At 37.6% G+C, this 23,427-nt stretch overlaps 1 protein-coding gene across 8 annotated transcripts in view; it reads right to left on the bottom strand.

The window, feature by feature from the left end:
* The window catches only part of GTDC1 (glycosyltransferase like domain containing 1), a 428,985-nt gene that overhangs the window by 319,939 nt on the left and 85,619 nt on the right, over positions 1-23,427 (bottom strand). For 7 of the 8 annotated variants that reach the window (XM_064287242.1, XM_003405851.4, XM_010586335.3 and 4 more), the window contains one exon: positions 13,515-13,578. In XM_064287242.1, coding sequence (XP_064143312.1) covers positions 13,515-13,550 — 36 coding nt within the window. In that variant the 5' untranslated portion in view covers positions 13,551-13,578. Of the gene's footprint in view, positions 1-13,514; positions 13,581-23,427 lie in introns of those variants that run through there. The other variant, XM_064287241.1, reaches the window with a different exon arrangement.

The raw sequence follows: 23,427 nt of genomic DNA, 5'->3' as shown, positions 1-23,427 counted from the left end.
TTCATAACCCAGTAAAGTGCTCTGCACACCACAGGCATGCAATTAACTTACTCTGAATCTCCTTCAATAGACTACAAACAGTCCTCATCTTATCGGTGGGGGGAAGGAGTATTCCTGTATTGAAAAGCATGGCACCATCACAAAGTGGACTGTTCAGCCACTACTGTTGCATTCAGCTATTCAAATAAGCTCTAAATCATTGAAGACATCACTGAATAAGAAGAGAAAGACAGCAAAGAGTAAAGTATGGGTGCTTATTGGGCAGCATATAACAAAATTAAAGAGGAATGGGGAAATGCAAAGCAAAGAATTACCTATATTAAGAAGCATTACCAATTGTTATGGAGTGAACTGTGTCCAAAAAGAGCTGCTGAAATCTAACCTGTGAACCTATGGATGGGATCTTGCTTGGAAATAGGGTATTTGAAGGTGTTACCAGTTACGTTAACATGAGGTCATACTGCAGTAGGGTGGGCCCTAATCCTATATGACTAGTATGCTTACAAAAGAGAAGAAAATACACAGAAACTAGAAGACAAAAGGAGGAAGCCATATGACAATGCAGCTGTAAACCAAGCAACACCTGGAGCTGCCAGAAGCTAGGAGTCAAGCACAGAATAGATTCTCCTTCATAATCTAAGAAATCAACATGACCAGCACCCTCAAGTCAGACTCACAGCCTCCAGAACTGTAAAACAGTAAACTTCTGTTCTTATAAGCCACCTAGTTTATATTTCACTACAGCAAGCCCAGGAAACTAAGATTCCAAAGGATACTAAAAGGATTTAACAGATATTTTACTAAATGCCTACTGTGGGTCAGATATTACACTAAACAAAGAAAAAAAAAAAACCAAACCCACTGTCGTTGAGTCGATTCCAACTCATGTTACACTAAGCAGTGAGAATACAAAGGTGAAGACAGTGAGAGAGGGTTGAAATTTTAAACACAGTTTTTTTAAGTATAAAACACTGGCCTATAAAACAGTCCTTCTAAAAGTATAAACCAAAGAACAGCTTAAGAGCCAAAAAAGACTACCAACACCCAATTTTGAGTCCAAATCTAGGAAACTATCTCGCCTAAATTGTGATTATGTAGGCACGCTCCCCGAGGAACGCTTGTGAATGTTAAAAGGGATTCCTTTATTCTCAGTGACTATAAACTGCTCAGATAGAAAATTTGAGTTCCAGACACTTGAATACATTTCCTGCTTTGAGATAAGTTCTATCCATGCACAGGTTGTTTTAGTAATTAAGGTACTAACACTGCTGCCATCATGAATGAAACGGGAGGAATTTATTAAAGTGGCACTACATAGGGGATGTTCCATGGGAGACAGTGAATAGTTAGTTGTTCACTTTGTCCTGTGAGGTCAAATTAACAGAACCACAAAACTAAACCCATTGCCACTGAGTCAATTCTGAATCGAAGACAGACTGGAAATATGACAAACGAGATTTAGGACAGACATTGGAAGACTTGTGAGACACCACTGACTCACACTACCAAGTTACACTGTGAGCCACTTCTGCAGATTTTGAATGAAGGAACAGACTGCTTTCTTCTAAGACAGGGGGCAAAGCAAGCAGATGGAAACATGACCTGTTAAGGTTTCTTTTGAACATGCAATTCTATTGCACACAATCATTTCCTGGTGTGTTGAAAAATATGACACTATCACTCTAAGAATTAAAAGAAAGTATATACCCAAAATGCCATCTAAGGTAAAATCTGATTTAGTATGCCCTTAGTCATATAAAGATTCCAAGGATCTCAACGTACCTTCTTGTAAATCAGTATCAAAAATGTAAATTATCAAATAACCTTTTTGCCTTATGACTAAATAAATCCAAATTACCTATTTAACAAAAAACTCAGGTCTTCACATATGAGTACTACAAAATATCTTCATTTAATAATCTATATATAGAATTAAGATGAAATTTCATTTTTATTAACTCAGGGTATAACTTGTTTCCAACAGAAACAATGGTACTAAGATATTTTGAGGATTTCCCTATAATCCTTGTAACTAAATATCTTTTACTCAAGACAACTTTGGTATCTTTTCACTTAGCAAAACAATTCTACAAAATTTAGTCCACAACCCCTCACAAACTGAAAATATTACTTTATCATCTAAACATGCAAATGATGTAATACCAATATTAACAAATGTATTTCTTAGAGTTCATTCATTCAGTGATTAAATAAGTGTTTATTGAGAGTTTACATCTAGACATTGTACTAAGTGCAAAGACACCAAGAATGACCCAATTATGGTCCCTGTCCTCAGTCAGAGAAACCTAAAATTCTAATACCAAAACACATGCACTAGGTGTCAAAGGAGACTCAACTGCAAGTTACTTCAAGAATATACACCAAGTAATCAGAAAGTACAAAGGTCCAAGCAACTATACGAAGGAACTGAGGAAGTACGTCAGGTAACTTTGGGATGGCTCACTCAACATTTCATTCCAACTTCCATCCTTCCCTACCTCCCTCCAAATTAGAAGCGGGAAAGCTAAAAGACTTTTTCTCTCCCCTAGAGGTGGTTTTATGGCACAGTTCTGGCCAATGAAATATAGATACAAGTCCCCATGAGCAGGCATTCCTTTATAAAAAGAGAAAAAGTCCCATGAGGAGAAGGCTTCTGAGTTCTCCTTTCATTTTTCTTTCTGCTTCAGAGTAAACACAATTTCTGAAGGTGCAAAAGTAATCTGTGAAATAAGAGGCAAAAGTCAAGCACTAAGAATGGTGGAGAAGGAAAACATTGCCTACATTTCTGCTGCCATCAGTCAGCTGTGAAATGCTTCCAGACTTCTTATGGCATGAGGCAAATAAAACTCTTACTCAGTTAAGTCATCAATAAGGTTTTCTACCATCTGGAACCAGAAGTGTTTTTATCATTAAAAGAAAGCTAAACCAAAAAGGCAATATTTTAGACTACCTATGGCTCCTCCTCCTTTCAATCAGACTATAGTCTTCCCTAGCTAGAAGGAATAAAAAAAAAAACTGAATTTGCATCTCTACAATTTTTGGTAGTTCAGATTAATAAAGATGTTCCAATTCATCCACAGAAATCCATTGCTGCACAGTCGCTGCAAGATTCTTTTTCTCTTATTAAATAAAACCTTCAGTCCACCAAACCTACAAAATAACATTTTTATAATTCGGTACATATCATTCACATATACCATATATCAAAACCAAACCCACTGCCATCCAGTCAATTCTGACTCTCAGTGACCTACAGGACAGAGTAGGACTGCCCCACAGGATGTCCCAGGCTGTAATTAGAATCAGAAAGGAAAAAAAGAGACGAACATGCTAAGCATTTCTCAAGCCGAAAGAACTGAAGAAAAAATCCAAGCCTCGAGTTCCCATATTGAGGGATTCTATCAGATCACTACGAATCAGAATCGACTCAACAGCAACAGGTTTGATCTTGGATTTGGTTTATGGGCAGAATATTGAACGACACAAGAAGCATCAAAAGAAGATGGAAGGAATACACAGGGTCACTATACCAAAAAGAATTGGCTGACATTCAACTATCTCAGGAGGTAGCATATGATCCAGAGTACTGAAGGAAGAAGTCCAAGCTGCACTGAAGGCATTGGCAAAGTGCCTTCATTTTGCTCCAGGAATTGACGGAATACCAACTGAAATGTTTCAAAAAAACAGAGCACTGGAGGTGCTCACTTGTCTATACCAACAAATTTGGAAGACAGCTACCTGGCCAACCAACTGGAAGAGATCCATATTTGTGCCCTGGAAGAAACCCATATTTGTGTCCATTCCAAAGAAAGGTGATCCAACAGAATGTGGAAATTTTTGAACAATATCATTAATATCACACACAAGTAAAATTTTGCTGAAGGTAACTAAAAAACCGTTGCAGCAGTATATTGACAGGGAATTGCCAGAAAGTCAAGCCAGATTCAGAAGAGGACGTACAATAAGGGATATCACTGCAGATGTCAGATGGGTCTTGGCTGCAAGTAGAGAACACCAGTAAAATGTTTACCTGTGTTTTTTTGACTACGCAAAGGCATTTGACTATGTGGATCATAATAAATCACGAATAACATTGCAAAGAATAGGAATTCTGGAACACGTAATTGTGCTCATCAGAAGCCTGTACACAGACCAAGAGGCAGCTGTTCAAACAGAAAAAGGGGATACTGCCTGGTTTAAAATCAGGAAAGGTGTGCGTCAGGGTTGTATCCTTTCACCATACTTATTCAATCTGTATACTCAGCAAATAATCCTAGCAACTAAACTATATGAGGAAGAACACGGCATCAGGATTAGAGGAAGACTCATTAACAGCCTGGCATATGTAGATGACAGAATCTTGCTTGGGTAAAGTGAAGAGGACTTGAAGCACTTACTGATGAAGATCAAAAACTACAGATTGCACTTCGACATAAAGAAAACAAAAATCCTCACAACTGAATCAATCAGCAACATCATGATGAACTGAGAAAAGATTGAAGCTGTCAAGGATTTCATTTTACTCAGATCCATTACCAACACCCATAGTAGCAGCAGTTAAGAAATCAAAAGACGTGTTGCATTGGGCAAATCTGCTGCAAAGGACCTCTTTAAAGTGTTGAAAAGCAAAGACGTCACCTTGAAGACTAAGGTGCACCTGACCCAAGCCATGGTATTTTCAATCCCATCATATGCATATAAAAGCTGGACAACGAATAAGAAAGACCAAAGAAGAATTGACACCTTTGAATTGTGGCATTGGTGAAAAATATTGAATATACCATGGACTGCCAAAAGAATGAACAAATCTGTCTTGGAAGAAATAAAACCAGAATGCTCCTCAGAAGAAAGGATGGAGAGGCTGCATCTTACATACTTTGGACGTGTCATCAGGAAGGATCAGTTCCTGAAGGAGGGCATCACACTTGGTAAAGTACAGGGTCAGCAGAAAAGAGGAAGACCCTCAATGAGATGGACTGACATAGTGGCTGCAACAATGGGCTCAAGCATAACGATTGTGAGCATGGTCCAGGACCAGGCAGTGTTTCGCTCTGTGGTACACAGGGTTGCTGTGAGTCAGAACCAACTCGACAGCACCTAATAACAACAACATTGCATTGGGCAAACCTGCTGCAAAAAACCTCTTTAAAGCGTTCATAAGCAAAGATGTCATATTAAGGACTAAGCTGCACCTGGCCCAAGCTATGGTATTTTCAGTCGCTTCACATGCACGCAAAAGCTGGACAATCAATAAGAAAGATCAAAGAAAATTGATGCCTTTGAATTATGGCGTTGGTGAAGAATATCAAATACACCATGCACCGCCAGAAGAATGAAAAAATCTGTGCTCAAAGAAGTACAGCCAGAATGCTCCTTTGAAGCAAGGATGGCGAAACTTCGTCTCGTGTACTTTGGATATCTTATCAGAAGGGACCAGTCCCTGGAGAAGGACATCATCCTTGGTAAAGTAGAGGGTCAGCAAAAAAGAGGAAGACCCTCGATGAGATAGACTAATACAGTGGCTGCAACAATAGGCTCAAACATAGCAGTGACTGTGAGGATGGGACTGGGCAGTGTTTCGTTCTGTTGTACACAGGGTTGCTATGAGTTGGAACTGACTCGATGGCACCTAACAATCATAATCGACTCAACAGCAAAAGGTTTAATCTTTACAGAGAGCGCTGGTGGCACAGTGGTTAAGTGCTCAGCTACTAACCAAAAGTAGGCAGTTTGAATCCACCAGCGGCTCTAGGGGAGAAAAGACCTGGCCATCTGCTCCCCTAAAGATTACAGACTTGGAAACTATAGGTCAGTTCTAGTCTGTCCCGCAGGGTCACTATAAGTCAGAATTGACTCAATGGCAACAGTTTGGATTTTTTTTGTTTTTGGAATCTTTACAGAAGCTGACTATCTTTCTCCTGTGGAGGGAACAGTGGGTTCAAACTGCTGACCTTTTGGTTAGCAGCTGAGCACTTAACTACTGTGCTTCTTATGTAACATACAGTCAACCCTCCATATCCACGGGTTCCACATGCATGGATTCAACCAACTGCCGATCAAAAATATTCGGAAAAAAAAGAATGTACCAAAAAGCAAAACTTGATTTTGCCTTACACGAGCACTAGCTGAATCCACGTGAATGAAGTGATGTGCAGGTATTCCCTGCTGGAGCCTCTCCGCCATTTCACAGATCCTCAGACTCTCTCCAGCACTCATTTGAGCATTGCTCACCTCATGTTTGTTTGCTACTTGTGTTATGTGCACCTTTTGTTTCGGTGAAGAAATGGGTCCTAAAAAGCAGTTAAGTAGTCAAAGCATCCCTCATAGGGTAAGAGGGAGCATAAAGTGCTATTTCTCAATAAAAAAATAAAAATCTTAGATCTTTTGAAAAGTGGCATGTCGCTGCCAATATGAGTCCTAAGGTCGAACAAACTGAGCATTCGCACGATAAAGCAGAAAACCTTAAATTCGTGGAAGTGTTAGTGCTGCCCCATGAATGGTCTCTGTGGTTTGTGATAAAGTGCTTGCAAAGAATGAGAAAGCATTAAGTATTAGGTCTAAACATTAACAACTATTTATATAGCATTTACATTTTATTAGGTATTATAAGTAATCTAATGATGATCTAAAGTGTAGGAAGGATATGTGTAGGTTATATGTAAATACTACCCCATTTTACAGAAGGGACTTAAAATTCGTGGATTTTGGTATCCACAAAGGACCTGGGGCCAATGTCCCACAGATACTGAGAGACGGCTGTACACATATACACAAGTAACTGAAGTTAGGAAGAAAGGGGAAAAGAGGTAAGAAGAAAATGGAGACAGAGAAGGAGAGAGGACCTAACTTATTGGATGTGTAAACTATGTTTTTCAATTTTGTGGACACTTTCTACAAAGTAGCTTCAGAATAAAAGACCACAAGACAGCAGTATTTTAAAAATAGGGAGAACCCTCCAACCTGAAATCAGGGTTCTGTTTCTGAAGAGTTTTTAAACTTGAAAAATGCACATGCCAACAAATATTTTGTTTTCAATTTATGATTAGCATGATTATATTATTTGTGATATTCCATCCATCTCTAGTAATTTCCCCAAGGTAATAATCTCCCTCTATGTAAATTTCTCTTTGACAAATTTTAAATGTGCATTGTTCTTGGGATAATTTTTATTGCAGAGGGCTGAAAAGATTCATTAATTTCAATCGCCATCAACTGCATACACCACATATACTTTTTTCTGCTTTTCTTGTTCAAATATATTTTACTGTGGTCATTCAAAGGAAAATTACACATTCCAATAACATTCTGAGTCCCTCTTAGTTACCCTTTTAGTGGTTCAGGCTAATGATAGAGTAAAGAATTGTGTTCACAGGCTCTCTTCTCTCTCTCTTTCCATTTGGTAGAATTTCAGCTTCAAATCTCTTGTGCCAAAAAAGCAATGGGTAATGTCTAATGCTCTTCTCTAACAGGGGCTGACTTTGGAGGGAAGGGGAATGGAAGTTCAAAGAAATCACCCTCATTTCCAGCTGACAAAGAATCTCAACATACAGGATAAGCAATCCTAAAATAGAACTATGGAACCACAATAACTTTATGGGGGGAAAAACACACAAGGAAAAAATTATAAATTTTTCAACTATCTCTGCGCATGGGTAATGGTTAAAGGGTAAAATTAATGAACGTTCTAGCCCTAATTTCTCACTGTGAACAAACGGCTGTATATTCAGAAAACCTGGAGCTTATATACTTCTCAATATTATTCATAGATGAAGGCTACTCCCATAAAATAGATAAAAGCTACATTCTCTTCTTCATAAGGCTGAAATAAGGATAATCTGTGTAAATGTTTTCCTATTGCCAGATAACATAAATGCTTTCATTTTAAAAGCAGCATTCAAAGACAACCTAGGACAATTCATATGAACTTAAAAAGAGTATTCAGAAAATGACAAGTCTCCCTTGTTTATAATATCATCTCGACTTCTATTTCATCTGCAGTTATCTTTTTAAAACAAACATTTCTGGGGTCCTTACATGATATGAAGTCCTTTTGCTCAGGCCCATTTTTATTTGGTTATCTTTTTAGGTGCACTAAAGATTGAGTTTACAATAAACTGAACAGACAGCCTACAAAAGGCTTTTAGAACTATACCATATGGTCCAGGGAAGGGAACAATCTGGACGATCCCCATTTCAATCTGCAAGCTTGTCCACCTCTATAACACATTATACCACTGTAATAAAATATTAAGATGGAAACGTAAAAGCGAAAATAGGCTATCTTTAGCATTACCAGGCAACCACACTTCCGAAAATTTCCTGATAAACTTCATAAACATTTGCCTTAATTTATATTCTGAGATTTTAGTATGCAACACCAGGCATACAAACCTAGGCCACTATTCACTAGAAACAATATTTCGGCAGGGATATGTGTGGGTATTCAACTTATGCTTCAGAAATTTGGAAGGGAAAAAAAAAAAAACCACTTTTACAGGGGGCATGTTGGCAGAGGCTGATATAACAGATGACACATTCTTGGAAATCAAATAAAAGCGATAGGGAAATACCCATTGTTGCCTGGTGAAGGCCTAATCACATGGACACAGCTGGAACCAGTGTAGATCATTCATTAATAAAATTGTATTGTAGTAGCCACTTTTTGATGCATTTCAACTGCTGTCATAGCCAAATCCCTGCATTTCTTTGTTTAATGTTAGTAAGGTTGTTTTAATGGGAAATATAAGGAGATTTAGGGCAGAGGGATAAAAATCCTGTTCCCATGCTAAAAATGGGAATACCTCCAAAAGCTAAATGTCACTTTACCTTGCAATCTACTTAGACTCTCAGCAGCTAAAATATGCAAAGTAAACCTGAAAAAGGAGAACTCATACTATGGATAAAAAGTGAGCAGTGCAAGATGCCACAGAAAACACATGAAATACTTGTGAAAGTATTCCACAGAATGATAATATAAGATATGGGTGAAAAATTAAAATGTATGGATAATTGGAGGGGAGGGAATCAAACAACTGAATTAACACGTCCCCTTTCATGCAATACTCTCTACTGAATTTTCACACTAAAGTATGTTCCACAGGTTTAAGGGAAGATTACTCGTATTTTTCATCATATAAACTTAGAAATCTCTATTTGTTATCACATCCTATGAATATCTGATATCAAATAATATATTCAAATCACCTACCCAGGAGTTATGTTTGAAACCTCTGTGAATATTTGAATAAAATAAAATATTAGTTATAATTACAAACTTGGCACTTTATAAAATAAAATTCCAACTAAAATAATAAACGGTATTTATGCAATTTTGCCATTATTCCTTAATAACTTTATTTTCCATGTTTCTACAAATGTAATGATTAAATTACTATATCACAATTCTTTGAAAATCATATTTCAAACTATAAAGATGTAATAGCTTAGATGCACGTTCTGAATTAAACAAACTATAGAATTCATTGCCTACAAAAATGAAAACTCAACAGCATTTAACAAGAAACTGCTCAAACATTACAGCTCTTAAATATGTATTACCTATGCCTCTGTGTATAGTTAGGATAAACAAGTAAATAAGACAATTCATGCTGCAATTTCTAACGCACTAAAAGATACATCTCTACTCTAGAAGAGATGAAGGGCTTAATTGCAAGAAAAAAATTATACCGCTTCAGAAAATGTATTTAAAGTCAGTAGATAGTATTTAATATAAAATAAACATTATTTAATATACTTGGACCTACAAAGAGTTTTTTGCCTGTATTATCTTTAATCACCAATTCTAATATTATCAAGACCTTGGCACAGGGGGTTTAAGACAGTCATGAACTTAACTGGACCAAGAAAAAAAAAAATTTCAATGGCATCCTGTCTCAAAAGTGTCATAATTCAAAAGCTTAAAATGTTGACCTAAGGGCTTGATGACCATAACTTACCAGTAATTCCATCCAGATTCATTTCAGCAGCTCTACAGAAAAAGTCACTTAAACACAAGTTTAAAAAGACAGCACTGAGGGAATGGGGAATTATTAAATGTGCATTACATATACAAAACGATGTGTTTGTTTTGTTACAGTAATGAGCCAATATGTTACTGAACGTCTTGAGAATGAGGGACGATAACAGGTGTGTTTATTTAGTGCATACTTTTGATATCTCTGTTACAAATTCTTTTAATGATTTTAAAGCATTTTCTAAATTAAAAATAAATCTGTGGGAAAAAATAACTGCTTTATTGCACAATTTTACATTAATGAATCTCTAATAGATATATTCCCCAGTTTACACGGCAGTAAAAGTGTTTCACATTAATAATTCTAACACTTTTTAGTCACATTTGGTACACTGTTACAAAAATACACGCATGTTTCTTCCCAAAGTAATTTTCTTACTGCCAAAAATCATGGACAATTTTTAAAAGTTAGCCAAATAATATCAATAGCCTCCTAAAAAACCATATTCTGTCTATTCTATTTTTATCTTGATTACAAAAAAAAACTACTTTTTAAAATGGATCACTCAAAAGTAAATTATTTTTTGATAACAGAACAGAAACATACTTCCATTTTGAGACACAGTCTACAAAATTTCATAGAATGCTTACTCATTGTGAAAATCTAGTGTCCCACCCAAATCATCTTCATCTAAAAATCATAATATCACATTTTCATATTCTTCCTAATAGTAGGTCACTGACTATAATTCAGTGAGAGTTGGGAAACTTAAAAACACTTCTGTATTTTACCTTGCGTCTTGATTTCAAAGGGCCAAAATTTTAAATGCACATTCTTTTTTTGAATATAAGTTCACTTTCCTATCTGGCAACACTAATCAAAAAATCTGAAAATGAGTATTCAACCTCTAAAAGATAGGAACCAACTCTGAACTTTAGGCAAAAACAGAAAACAATGGCAAACTCTTTGGTCTCAACAAATGATATCTTAACATAAAAATCCATAAAATACAAGCAACAGCACTCAAAAGTTCAGTTCAGATAACAAACTGTGAAGCAGACAATACTCCAACCATACAAAAATACTATGTCAACACGACCAAAGTAAGCAACATTCAGAAGGGCTTTGTGAAAAGTTCTGGCAAAAATTTAACTATGAAAGAAATTTCAAAGAAAGCTAGAAAAGGCAAATTTAATACAAGTTTCTGTAAGGAACAATGGCATTTACTCAGTATGGAAGTGGTGAGGAGAATGTAGTTTCTATTTAAGAAAATGTATATTTTTTAATGATGGTGGTCTGTGTGAAGAAAAAGGAACACAAAAGGGAAAAGAATTGGTCTAAATAAGAAAGACTAAGGCTGCTTGCCTTCAGTGATGCTGTGAGGGTAGACCCTCTGCCTTATGAAAACCACTGCCAGAACCAAGCTACACAAAACATTTTGGCTGCCAGTCTGTAACAGTGCCAAGCTGTTTTTTATTTTTGTGCTAGACTCCCTCAATCGAGACAGTGTGAGATTGTCACTTTGATGCACACTGAGAACAAAGAATAATATAGTATGTGGGGGAGGGCATTTTTTGCCCCTTTAAAGTCAGGTTAGCATTTTGTTTTCTTTGACAGGTCTTGAAAAGACCCAAGAAACAAAAGTTATGTTGAAGAATGCACCAATTGCCTCAAGAAATTAGCGTGAGTACAATATTGTTGACAGTTTAAAAAGCCATGTGAGAGATTAACATTTTTAAAAATCAGACTTAAAAGGGATCCCAGTCATCTCGTTACCTGTTTAAGAGGACAGAGAGCAAGAAAGACATGATTCACAATCATGTAATCTTATTTAAAATCAGAAAGGATTAAGAAAGGCTGCAAAATCTGTCAAAAAAAAAAAGTATAATTTTGAGGATACTATTCAGAGGCAACCGTGACAGCTGCTATTCTGACCTTGATTTCCCCAAAATTAAATAATCTGATTAAAAGATTATAACATTAGAATCTGAGTATTTTATGCCTTCACAGGCAAAGAAGTGATAAATGAGCAAATATGTTTGAAGGATTGAAACACAAATCATCTAGAAAGCTGTCACAGACACAAACAGGAAGACTGACTCTTTTATTCAGTTCTGTACTACAAGCAAAGTTAACACAAATGAGAAAGCCAAGTGTATGCTGTTGCAAGCTTCGACTAAATATACTACCTGAATCTGGTAACTACAAACACCAGTAAGTTATTAGCTCGTAGAGGTATGACCTTTTTCTTTTTGATGCACAAGATAAGTACAGGCAGAGGTCCTTTTTCAACAAATCAAATGAAAAGAAAGAATGAACTGTGACAAGACCAGGTCCCATGCCGGCATATTTTACACTAAGCCCAGTATCATCTGGAAGAAGTATGTTTCTCTTTGCCAATCAGGGGAAGAAAAAAGTTGTGAAACTAGTACAGCGTTGATCAGTAGCACCAAAGGTCTACTAGTCCCTTCCTCCTGCACCTCTCCACTCAATCAGCTTTTAAAAGAAGACCAACAGCTGTTACAGAAATAGCAAGAACTAAAGCACTTGCCTCAGATGTTACACATGGAGGCATGGAGCATTTACCACCTGAGCCTATCTAATTTCTGACAAAATGATCCCCTGCCCAGTTCTGTTCATGGCTACAGGATCTGACAGCAAGTCACAATCAGCTCAGCGTTGGGAAAGGCGGTAGAGGAGTGAGAACGGGGGAAGACACCAAGTGAGAACAGTGGCCAAACTTCAAACAATATACACACTTCTCTCATTATTCAAATTAGTGCCCATTTCCAACACTTTCAGATGACAAAAGCTGTGGTAAAGGTATCAGGTACAATGATTTACTTCAGGTGGCAACTGTAAGTCTGCCATATAATTAAAGAATGTATTATTTTGCTCCACACTGTTCTCCTTTTCCATTTTCCTTTCTTTCATCTAGGATATGCTGCTTGATGCCATTACCGCGTGGGGCACGGATATTTGTAGGCAAGGCATTCATGTATTGCCAAAGTGATTCCGAGAATGATGTCTGGCTGGCTTTAGTTCAACAAGGAATACAAGGCAAAACTAAGAAGCAAAAAGAATGGAAGGTGTAGAAGAAGATAGGCAATAGCCTGTTTTTTCTGTTTATTAGTGGTACAGATGAAACAGGGAAAATCTGAAAAAAGCAGCCAAGTTCACTCAATTAAAGAGTAAAGGAGTTAAATGTGTGTAACTTGGCTGACAACCAAGGAACAATATGAAAGCTGTCCACAACCCTCCAAAGCATATACATGAAATGAAGAGTGGGGAATTTTTATCTACTATAGAAGTGTGAATATATGAAATAATAATGAGATAAAATAAAAATAAAGAGATTTGACTTCAAGCAGCAGAGGAAGTAATCTTGTAAAGAGTAAGAAAGGCTGCTTCCTTCTCTTAAGCAATATTTATCATCTTACTGACCCTCACTGCAGTAAACAGTAGATAATAGGAAACGACCACATACTGCCAGAGCACTGGACCTCATGGAGAAATTAAAATGAAGTCCCATTTGCTTACCTGAGGGTTCAGATATACTGGCGATCCTCTTTGCATATGTCCAATCCACTTAATGCAGAGGAACCTGTGAGATCACAGAAGACGAAGTTGTCGTTATCATCAAAATAAACCTAGCCTACATTCTGAATTCTGACTCAAGCCTCTGGAGATATGAACCTGGACAAGAGTTGGCTTTGATGATTATTCTGGTTATTAGATATTCCAAGAAAGGAAAAGAAGTTCCAAGCACAGAAATTTACTGAGTCTAAGGTCCCAATCAATAGGAACACTTTTTCCAGCCTACCCAAGGATTTCTGAAGTCCAAAAAATAATTCAGATTAAAGGTACTTAACCTTGGTCTACAGATAGCCTTCATGAGTCTCTACAGTGCTGAATGATACATGTAAAACTTGTGGCATTATGTAAATGGGTATCTCTGAAGAGAAGGTCAACAGTTTGTCAATTCTCAAAAAGTTCCATAAAACAAAACAAACAAACAAAAAAGTTAAGAACTTCTACTTAAATTCCTCCAAAATCTCAGAGGCAGACTGGAATATACATGGGTAAACAGTCCAGGCTCACTCATCTATACCAAATTTGGAAGACAGCTACCTGGCCAACCTACTGGAAGACATCCACATCCGTGCCCATTTCAAAGAAAGATAATCCAACGGAATGTGGAAATTATTGACCAGTATCATTAATACACAAGTAAAATTTTGCTGAAGATAATTTAAAAACAGTTGCAGGAGTACATTGACAGGAACTGAGAGAAATTCAAGGCGGATTCAGAAGAGGGTGTGGAAAGAGGGATATCATTGCTGACATCAGATGGATCTTGGCTAAAAGCAGAAAAGATCAGAAAGATGTTTACTCATGTTTTACTGATTATGCAAAGGCATTTGACTGTGTGGATGGGAAAATGGCATGGAAGCAGCGTCTTACCTCCTCCAACCTCACGAGCGGGAACAAGAATCAAGATCAACACCCAAAGGCTGATTCCTATGAGGCGGAGGTTAGGTATGCCTCCTCTCTCCACCATCTTTACCAATTTTAACACCAATCTTTCTTCCCACGGCACTCTCTACTTTTCTGCTGAGTTTGATAATTCACTGCAATGGCCACAAAGAACTCACAGGTCATACTCATGATTATGGGGTTTATTAGAGAAGTAACAGGTTACAATTTGGGCTCAAAAACACTCACGAGGATACAGTTCTTCCAAGGATACAGGCCTCCTTCCCAGCCTTGCTCACAGGTACGCCTCTCCCTGGCCTTCAGTCTCTGCCCAAAGGCAGTCAACTTTCTTGCTCTGTGGTCCAGGAAGCCCACCATGGCGTTTCCTGTGGGTCTCTCCTGCTGGTCTCTCTTTCCTTGGTGGTAGTGGATTCTTCCCTCGCCTGCTTCTGGGGTGGCTCCTTTCAAAACCATCGGGATGGCAAAACTGACCAATCCCTTTGGTGGGCCACAATTACCCTATCACACAGTTTTGCCCAACCACTTGGGTGAGAGTTACAACACCTTGGCTAGAAAGGCCACACAAAAGTTATCTATGGCACCACAGTGGATCACAACAAATTATGGGTAGGTAACATTGCAAAGAATAGGAATTCCAGAACACTGAATTGTGCTCATGTGGAACCTGTACGTAGATCAAGAGGCAGTTGTTCGAACAGAACAAGGGGATATTTTCTGGCTTAAAATCAGGGAAAGGTGTGTGTCAGGGTTGTATACTTTCACCATACTTACTCAGTCTGTATGTTGAGCAAATAATATAAGAAGCTAGACTATAAGAAGGAGAACCTGGCATCAGGATTGGAGTAAGATTCATTAGCAACATGCTGTTTGATTTCTTGATTGCTGCTTCCATGGGCATTGATTGTGGATCCAAGTAAAATGAAATCCTTGATCAATGTTTTCTCCATTTATCATGATCTCAATTACTGGTTCAGCTGTGAGGATTTCTGTTTTCTTTATGTTAAGGTGTAATCCATACTGAAGTCTGAAATCTTTGATCTTCATCAGTAAGAGCTTCAAATCCTCTTCACTTTCAGCGAGCAAGGTTGTGTCATCTGCATATTGCAGGTTGGTAATGACTCTTCCTCCAATCTTAATGCCATGCTCTTCTTCATACAGTCCAGATTCTTGGATTATTTGCTCAGCATACAGATTGAATAAGTATGGTGAAAGGCTACAACCCCGACACACACCTTTACTGATCTTAAACCATGAAGTATCCCCTTGTTCTGTGTGAACAACTGCCTCTTGGTCTATGTACAGGTTCCTGAGCACAATTAAGTGTTTTGGAATTCCCAGTCTTAGCAATGTTATCCATAATTTATTTTGTTACACACAGCTGAATGCCTTTGCATAGTCAATAAAAACAGGTAAACATTTTTCTGGTACTCTCTGATTTTGGCCAAGATACATCTGATATTAGCAAATATATCCCTCATTCCACGTCCTCTTCTGAATCTGGCTTGAATTTCTGGCAGTTTCCTGTACATGTACTACTGCAATCATTTTTGTATTCAGCAAAATTTTACTTGCATGTGATATTAATGATATAGTTTGATAATTCACAAATTCTGCTGGATCATCTTTCTTTGAAAAAGGCACGAACATGGATCTCTTCTAGACATTTCCAATGAACAGGTTGCTGGTCTTGCAAAATTCTATCACCAAGGTATTTTTCAACTACCAATCCTTCTTTGTTTCCAACTTTCCCGTTCCAATCACCAGTAATTATCCCGCATCTTGAATGCACATTTGATCAATTTCAGAATGCAGAAGTTGGTAAAAATCTTCAATTTCTTCACCTTTGGCCTTAGTGATTGCTGCATAAATCCAACTAATAGCTGTGTTAATTGGTCTTCCTTGTAGGCGTATGGGTATTATCCTATCATTGACAATGTTGTACTCTGGGACAGATTTTGAAATGTTCTTTTTGACAATGAATGTGACACAGTTCCTCTTCAATGTGTCAGTCCAGGCATAGCAGACCATATAATTGTCTGATTCAAAAGGCCAATACCAGTCAATTTCAGCTCACTGATACCTAGGATATCGACCTTCAAGTGTTCTATTTCATTTTTGACAGCTTCCAATTTTCCTAGATTCATACTTCATACATTCAACTTTCTGATTATTAATGGATGTTTACAGCTGTTTCTTCTCATTTTGAGTCATGCCACATCAGCAAATGAATATTCCAAAACCTTTACTCCATCCACATCATTAAGGCTGACTCTACTTGGAGGAGGCAGCTCTTCCCCTGCCGTACTTTCAGTGCCTTCCAACCTGAGAGGCTCATCTTCCAGAACTATATCAGACAGTGCTCCACTGCTATTCATAAGGTTTCACTTCCAGCATCACAGCAACAAGCAACCCACCACAGTAGTACAAATGGACAGACAACTGTTAGATTAATCAGGTAGGAAGAGGGAAAAATATCTTTCAAGGTTCTATGTTTCAAATAATGATCATGTAATGTGTTCTTTTCAAAATTTATTTATTTATATGTTCACCTGCTAAGCATCTACCCAACATTGCACTCAGAGCTGGGAAGTCAGCAGTCAATAAGAGAAGCCAAATCCTGCCCTGTTGGAGCTTAATTTTGGGAAGGGGAGAAGGATGCAGGGAGACAAGCATAGCAGCATTATTTCAATTTCTGTTACCTGATACGAAAGAAATAAACAAGATGACGTGACAGAAGCCTGGGAGAATGATCTACATCTATCTAGTTGTACATCATAGAAATGTTTACTCCAATTCTCACAGTTAGTCAGGGTCATAGAGGATTGAGTCCTGGAAAGGACCATAGGGACAGCTAGTCAGATGTCTTTGTTTCAGAGGTAAAGACAGAGATAGCTATTCTGTAAGACAAAGTATCACAACCTCATTACCTCTACATTTCAAACTATACACACACAGACTAAGCTATGATTTTATGACACTTGGTTTGCCTTTTGAAGATAAGCCTGAGAACAAGTAACTGAACAGCATTCGTACATATTTTCAAAAACTAGGTGAGGATACTGTGCACTTTGCATCCTTAATAGAAAGAACCACATCTTATCCAAATTCTTGTAAGTTTCATTCAATGAAAATAATATGTTTTGTTTTGTTGGCCTTTTTGTTTTTATTTTTGTTTTGTTTTGCTTCTACACCCAAATCTAACTGATTTCTTCAGTCAAAAAAGTAAAGCATGGTAGCTAGCCTCCAAAATGGCCCCCAATACCTTCAGCTTATAAAATTCAGTCTTGTGTGATCCTCGCCTACATGTATCAGGGCTGGGCTGACTGACCAACAGAATACAGCAGAAGTAATGGAGTGGGATTTCTGACGTTAAGAGCTAAAAGACATTGCAGCACCTTCCTTGTTTTCTTGGATCACTTGTTCTTAGGTTAGCCAGGTGTTACACTGTAAGAACCGTCAAGCATCAATGTGACAGCCATGTGAGTGAGCCATCCCGGAAGCAGAACCTTAAGCTTAGTCAAACCTACATAATTCCATGTGGACCTGTGAACCTGCTTGGGTTTTCTGTGATATGAACACCAAGTTTCAGGATACACAGTTGGTCTACCTGGTAAGTGAATCAGGAGTCTGGATACCAGACTCAAGGACTAAATGAGGAAATTTATATTGCTCTATTTTTCGACAGCACTAGGTTTGGTTTGGTTTTTGGTTATTTTTCTTTATATAAGACAAAGATAAACCAGCACTCATCTGTCAGTTTGTCGTACTGAGGTGGCTTGTGTATTGCTGTAATGCTGGATGCTATACCACCGATATTTTATGCCTCTTTGAAACTCCCTTTCATTGGTTTCCGGGGCACCCACCCACAAAGTCTTCCTCTTAATCTGGAAGGCATTATGCTGAGTGAAATTAGTCAGTTGCAAAAGGACAAATATTGTATGAGACCACTATTATAAAAAAAAAAAAAATAAGAACTCGAAAAACAGTTTAAACAGAGAAGAAAATATTCTTTGATGGTTACAAGAGTGGGGAGGGAGGGAGGGAGAGAGGGAGGGAGGGAGGGAGGGAGGGAGGGAGGGAGGGAGGGAGGGAGGGAGGGAGGGAGGGAGGGAGGTGGGGAGAGGGGTTTTCACTAATTAGATAGTAAATAAGAACTATTTCAGGTGAAGGGAAAGGCAACACACAATACAGGAAAGGTCAGCACAACTGGACTAAATCAAAAGCAAAGAAGTTCCTGAATAAACTGAACACTTAGAAGGCCAATGTGTGTGTGTGGTTGGGGTGGGGGGGGTTGGGGACCATAGTTTCAGGGTACATCTAAGTCAATTGGCATAATAAAATCTATTAAGAAAACATTCTGCATCCCACTTTGGAGAGCGGCATCTGGGGTCTTAAACGCTAGCAAGCAGCTGTCTAAGATACATCAATTGGTCTCAACTCACCTGGAGCAGAGGACAATGAAGAACGCCAAACACACAAGGTAATTATGAGCCCAAGAGACAGAAAGGGCCTCATAAATCAGAAACTACATCAGCCTGAGACCAGAACTTGATGGTGCCCCGCTACAACCGATGACTGCCCTGACAGGGAACACAACAGAGAACCCATGAGGGACCAGGAGAGCAGTGGAATGCAGACCTCAAATTCTCATAAAAAGACCAGACTTAATGGTCTGACTGAGACTAGAAGGACCCTGATAGGCACAGTCCCCAGACCTTCTGTTAGCCCAAGACAGGAACCATTCCCAAAGCCAACTCTTCAGACAGGGACTGGACTGGACTATGGGATAGAAAATGATACTGATAAAGAGTGAGCTTCTTGGATCAAGCAGACACATGAGACTATGTGAGCAGCTCCTGCCTGGAGGGGAGATGAGAAGGGAGAGGGGGTCAGAAGCTGGCCAAATGGACACAAAAATAGAGAGTGGAGGGAAGGAGTGTACTGTCTCATTAGAGGGAGAGCAACTAGTAGTATATAGGAAGGTGTATATAAATTTTTGTATGAGAGACTGACTTGATTTGTAAACTTTCACTTAAAGCACAATAAAAAAAAAAAAAAAAGTTTTCCTCTAGCCTCTGGGTCTCTTTCACCTTTGGCTCCTTCGCTATGAATTTCCTAGGGCTTTATCCTTTGTTATGGTTTCACTCTGCAACTGATTTCAGGACTTTAATTACCATTTATATATTCCCTTGGAAACCCTGGTGGCATAGTGGTTAAGAGCTATTGCTGCTAACCAAAAGGTCAGCAGTTTGAGTCTACCACATGCTCCTGGGAAACCCTACAGGGCAGTTCTACCCTGCTTATGCTTCTGACTATAGGGCTGCTGTGAGTCAGAATCAACTCGACGGCAACGTGTTTGGTTTTCATACATTCACTGATCATTTCCAAACCCAAATCTCTTCCCTACTTCCCTTTTCACACCACAATCTTGTAATTTCTACCTACCTATCAGATGCGTACGTTTTATCAGCAAAGTATTTATACCCACCCTGAATTAAAAAACAAACTTAGAAGTAATTTATGCTCTACAAGTCGGCTACCAAAGCATAGCTGCTAGCCACACATGCCTATTAAGCACTTAAAATCCTGGTAGTCCAAACTAACATGTGCTGTAAGTATAACATGCATAGTGGATTTTGAAGATTAAATGCAAAAAAAAAAAAAAATGCAAACTATCTCAATAACTTTATACTTACTACATGTTGAAATGATAATAGTTCATTTAGATCTACTGGAAAAAATACATTATTAAAATTAATTTTACTCATTTCTTTTTATATTTTTAATGTGACTGCTAGAAAACTTAAACTTGGCTTGCGTTGAAAATTCTTTTGAACAGTGCTCCTCTACACACAAAAAAGAACACCATGACATTAAAAAAAAAAAAAAAAATACACACACGATTCTCAACAAACAAGGTTAGGAAAAAGAAAAAAAATTAATACTCCAGTCACCCTCACATTTAGAATTATTGTTTTTCTAAAATATATTGTTATCTTGATAACTTGTGAACTCTGTCTTACTGTTTAAAAAAAGTTATGTTCTAGAATCAAGAGTAATAGATTCCTCAACATTTATACAAATATACTCAAGATTACAAGGTCAAAAATGCTGCATTATATCCTATAAAAGTCCAATATAGTCGCAACCATATGGTCAAAATACAAACAGCTAGTATTTAATATGTGCTACACAGTGACAGTATATAATTTAATCATCTCATTTCTAAAGAAGATATCATTATCGCTCCCACTTTACAAAGAAAGAAACGAAGGGAGAAAGAGGTTAAGTAACTTGCCCAACATCATGCTCCTCATAACCGCCAAAGCCAGGCCTCAAACCCAGACAATATGGCTCCAGATCCCAGGTGCTCTCAATCACTACCTTACACCTGCCTCGATAAAAGGTACAGTGAAACCTGTAATAGCCAGAACTCAACAGAACTGCCTTCTTTTTCCAGGTCTCGTAAATTTTCCGCCTTTGACAGAGTGCAGTCTTATCACTTTTCTATCACTCTATATTAGTGCAAAATACTTGAGTTTTCCTTCTCTGACAGGTTTCCACCTTACACAGGTTCTGGCTTTCCCAGGTTTTACTGTATAATTTAAAAGGACAAAACAACCTCAGATGGTTGCCAATATTCTTGAACTTATATATTCAACTAACAGTCAAATTAAAGAAAACTTCCAAGTATGCATACAGATATAAAAAAATTCACATAAAATGGATATTTAGAAGCGTAACTAGGGAAAAGCAGGAGAATACAAGAATAATGGAAGAGGACACAATAGTACCCACTGAGCCCAACATATCCAAGTAAGAATTACTCAGGAACAAGAAAGCATTATTGTGTGGACGTGAAAACCCTAAGGGCCTCAGAAACACAGCAGCAGAGGAAATGTCAGGCCTTAACTCAAACCTGTGGAACCTTCAGAAGACTTGCAGGTAGTTCTGCTTCACAAGGTTGCAGCAATGGACCAGTTCTTGAACTAATTTCAGTGTTTCAAAAAAAATGTATTGAAATCATTCATATCTGAATGTTAGGACCACAGAGGCTGTAATATTTCTAATGCAGTTTGGCATTTTGAAAAAATCTTCCAAAACACAATGCTCACAAGGTACATATATACATAAACTACATGGGCAAAAATAAAGACATCGATTATATTTGCATCCATAACGCTAGAAGGATACACAAAAAAACTGGTAACACTGGTTGTGTGTAAGGGACCATCTAGGTGCAGGTTTATAGAAGGGAAAGAATTCATACCCCTCAGTACTTTTTGAATTTGAACCAAGTGACATATTACCCATTTAAAAAATTAAAAATAATCTTAAAATACAAAAATAAAACGTTGAATTATAAAAGTTATGAAATATATATCTAAATATTCATACACAAATGGAAAGGTGCCCTTGGTGATAAAACGGTTAGGGGCCCATCTTCAATGAAAGAATCTAGCATCCCACCCTCACATATCATCACCACCCCAGCCGTCACACCTCACTGACTGTCCTCCAACAGAGATAAAGAGCAAACATACATACACAGAGGGCCTTTCAAATGCTATATAATGCTATTCAAATATTCCATTTTTATGAGCCTAAGTGCTTAAAAACATCCAAAAAGACAAATATAAGCACTTAAAGGAAAAAAAAAAAAAGTAAAGAAGATTCTACAAGCTATCAGGATAGAAATATGTTTCATAAAAAAAAAAAATTAAGTTACTTAAAATATCTGTTTGGAAGTCAGAGATTTCAAAAGAGCAGTGAGGCAAAACACTTCCCCGAAGCTAAAACTCTAACTAATAAATTATTTTCTTAGCATTTGTAATCCAGTATACCTATAGTTTCCAACCTAATGTAGCAACACTGAGTCTCTTCCTTCTGAACATGAGGGTGTTCTATGACATCTCTCATCTCACTGACTAGCCAGAAGTGATGCTGATGACTTGACTGATCAGGGGCAACCCATTCCCTCCTCCCTGGGGGAGGGAGAGTCTTCCCTCCCAAAGCTGTAAAGCTCTTGAGAGGCTGGCTTTCCAGAGGGAGATGAGCCAAGCTTCTTTGGTCAGGGATATACTAAGCATTTTCCTTTAAACTTCTTACAAATCAGAGCTCTTCCCAAAATCTACAATACATGGCTTATTCCCATAATTTGCTTTGTGTTGCCATCATTCATTGTCTTCACTTTTAATTCTGTGATATTTTTAGCCAAATGAAATGAGGTAGTCAGTTTTCCTCAATCTGTCTCTGCTCTACCCTTCATCTTCTGGGACTCAATTCATCTGATCCTTTAATAACTATTTATTTCACACCAAACTAGATATCTCCTTAAAGCCTACCAATCTAGCCTCCAGGCATATTTCTTAAATAAAAGCACTAGATCTTTGTAAACTGAAAATTTGCATACTAAAGGAACAAATCAACTATCAAAAGGCCTAGTGGTATACAGTGGTTGCTCACCTCTACGCAGAGCTTAAAATTAATTTTAATTTTTTTTTTCTTTAAAGAAACAGCTATTGCCTTCTTCCCTTTGCAAAATACTGTGCTTAATGGCCTAGTTAAATTAGAGGTAAAAAAAAAAAAAAAAACAGTGTGAAGCAAATATTTTAAATTGCTAAATTCCAAATCTTTTAATAAAAGTACATCAGTCAGAAGTTTTAATAAGACTCAGCAGGACAGAGAAGAATTAACAGTCTGTAGGTATCAAAAGGGGGTGATAGGCAATGATAACCTTAATCATTTGCATAGAGGTTTATAATTTCATTGCTTAAAGGTTAATGAAATTATGTGGTATTTTCCCCACTCTTACCCAGTAACTGATTTCATGCCTTGGTTTGTATATATTTACCAAATGAATCATATAACAGAAGAAATTACTCCTTTTACCAATTAATGTACTAACATTTTTACTTAATATACTCCAAACTATACAATTATCACTATCTGTTTT

This window comes from Loxodonta africana, chromosome 6, assembly GCF_030014295.1.
Source record: "Loxodonta africana isolate mLoxAfr1 chromosome 6, mLoxAfr1.hap2, whole genome shotgun sequence".
In the NCBI taxonomy this organism is placed as follows: domain Eukaryota; kingdom Metazoa; phylum Chordata; class Mammalia; order Proboscidea; family Elephantidae; genus Loxodonta; species Loxodonta africana.
Note: the sequence above shows the minus strand (reverse complement) of the source record. Positions and strands in the feature narration are given on the sequence as shown.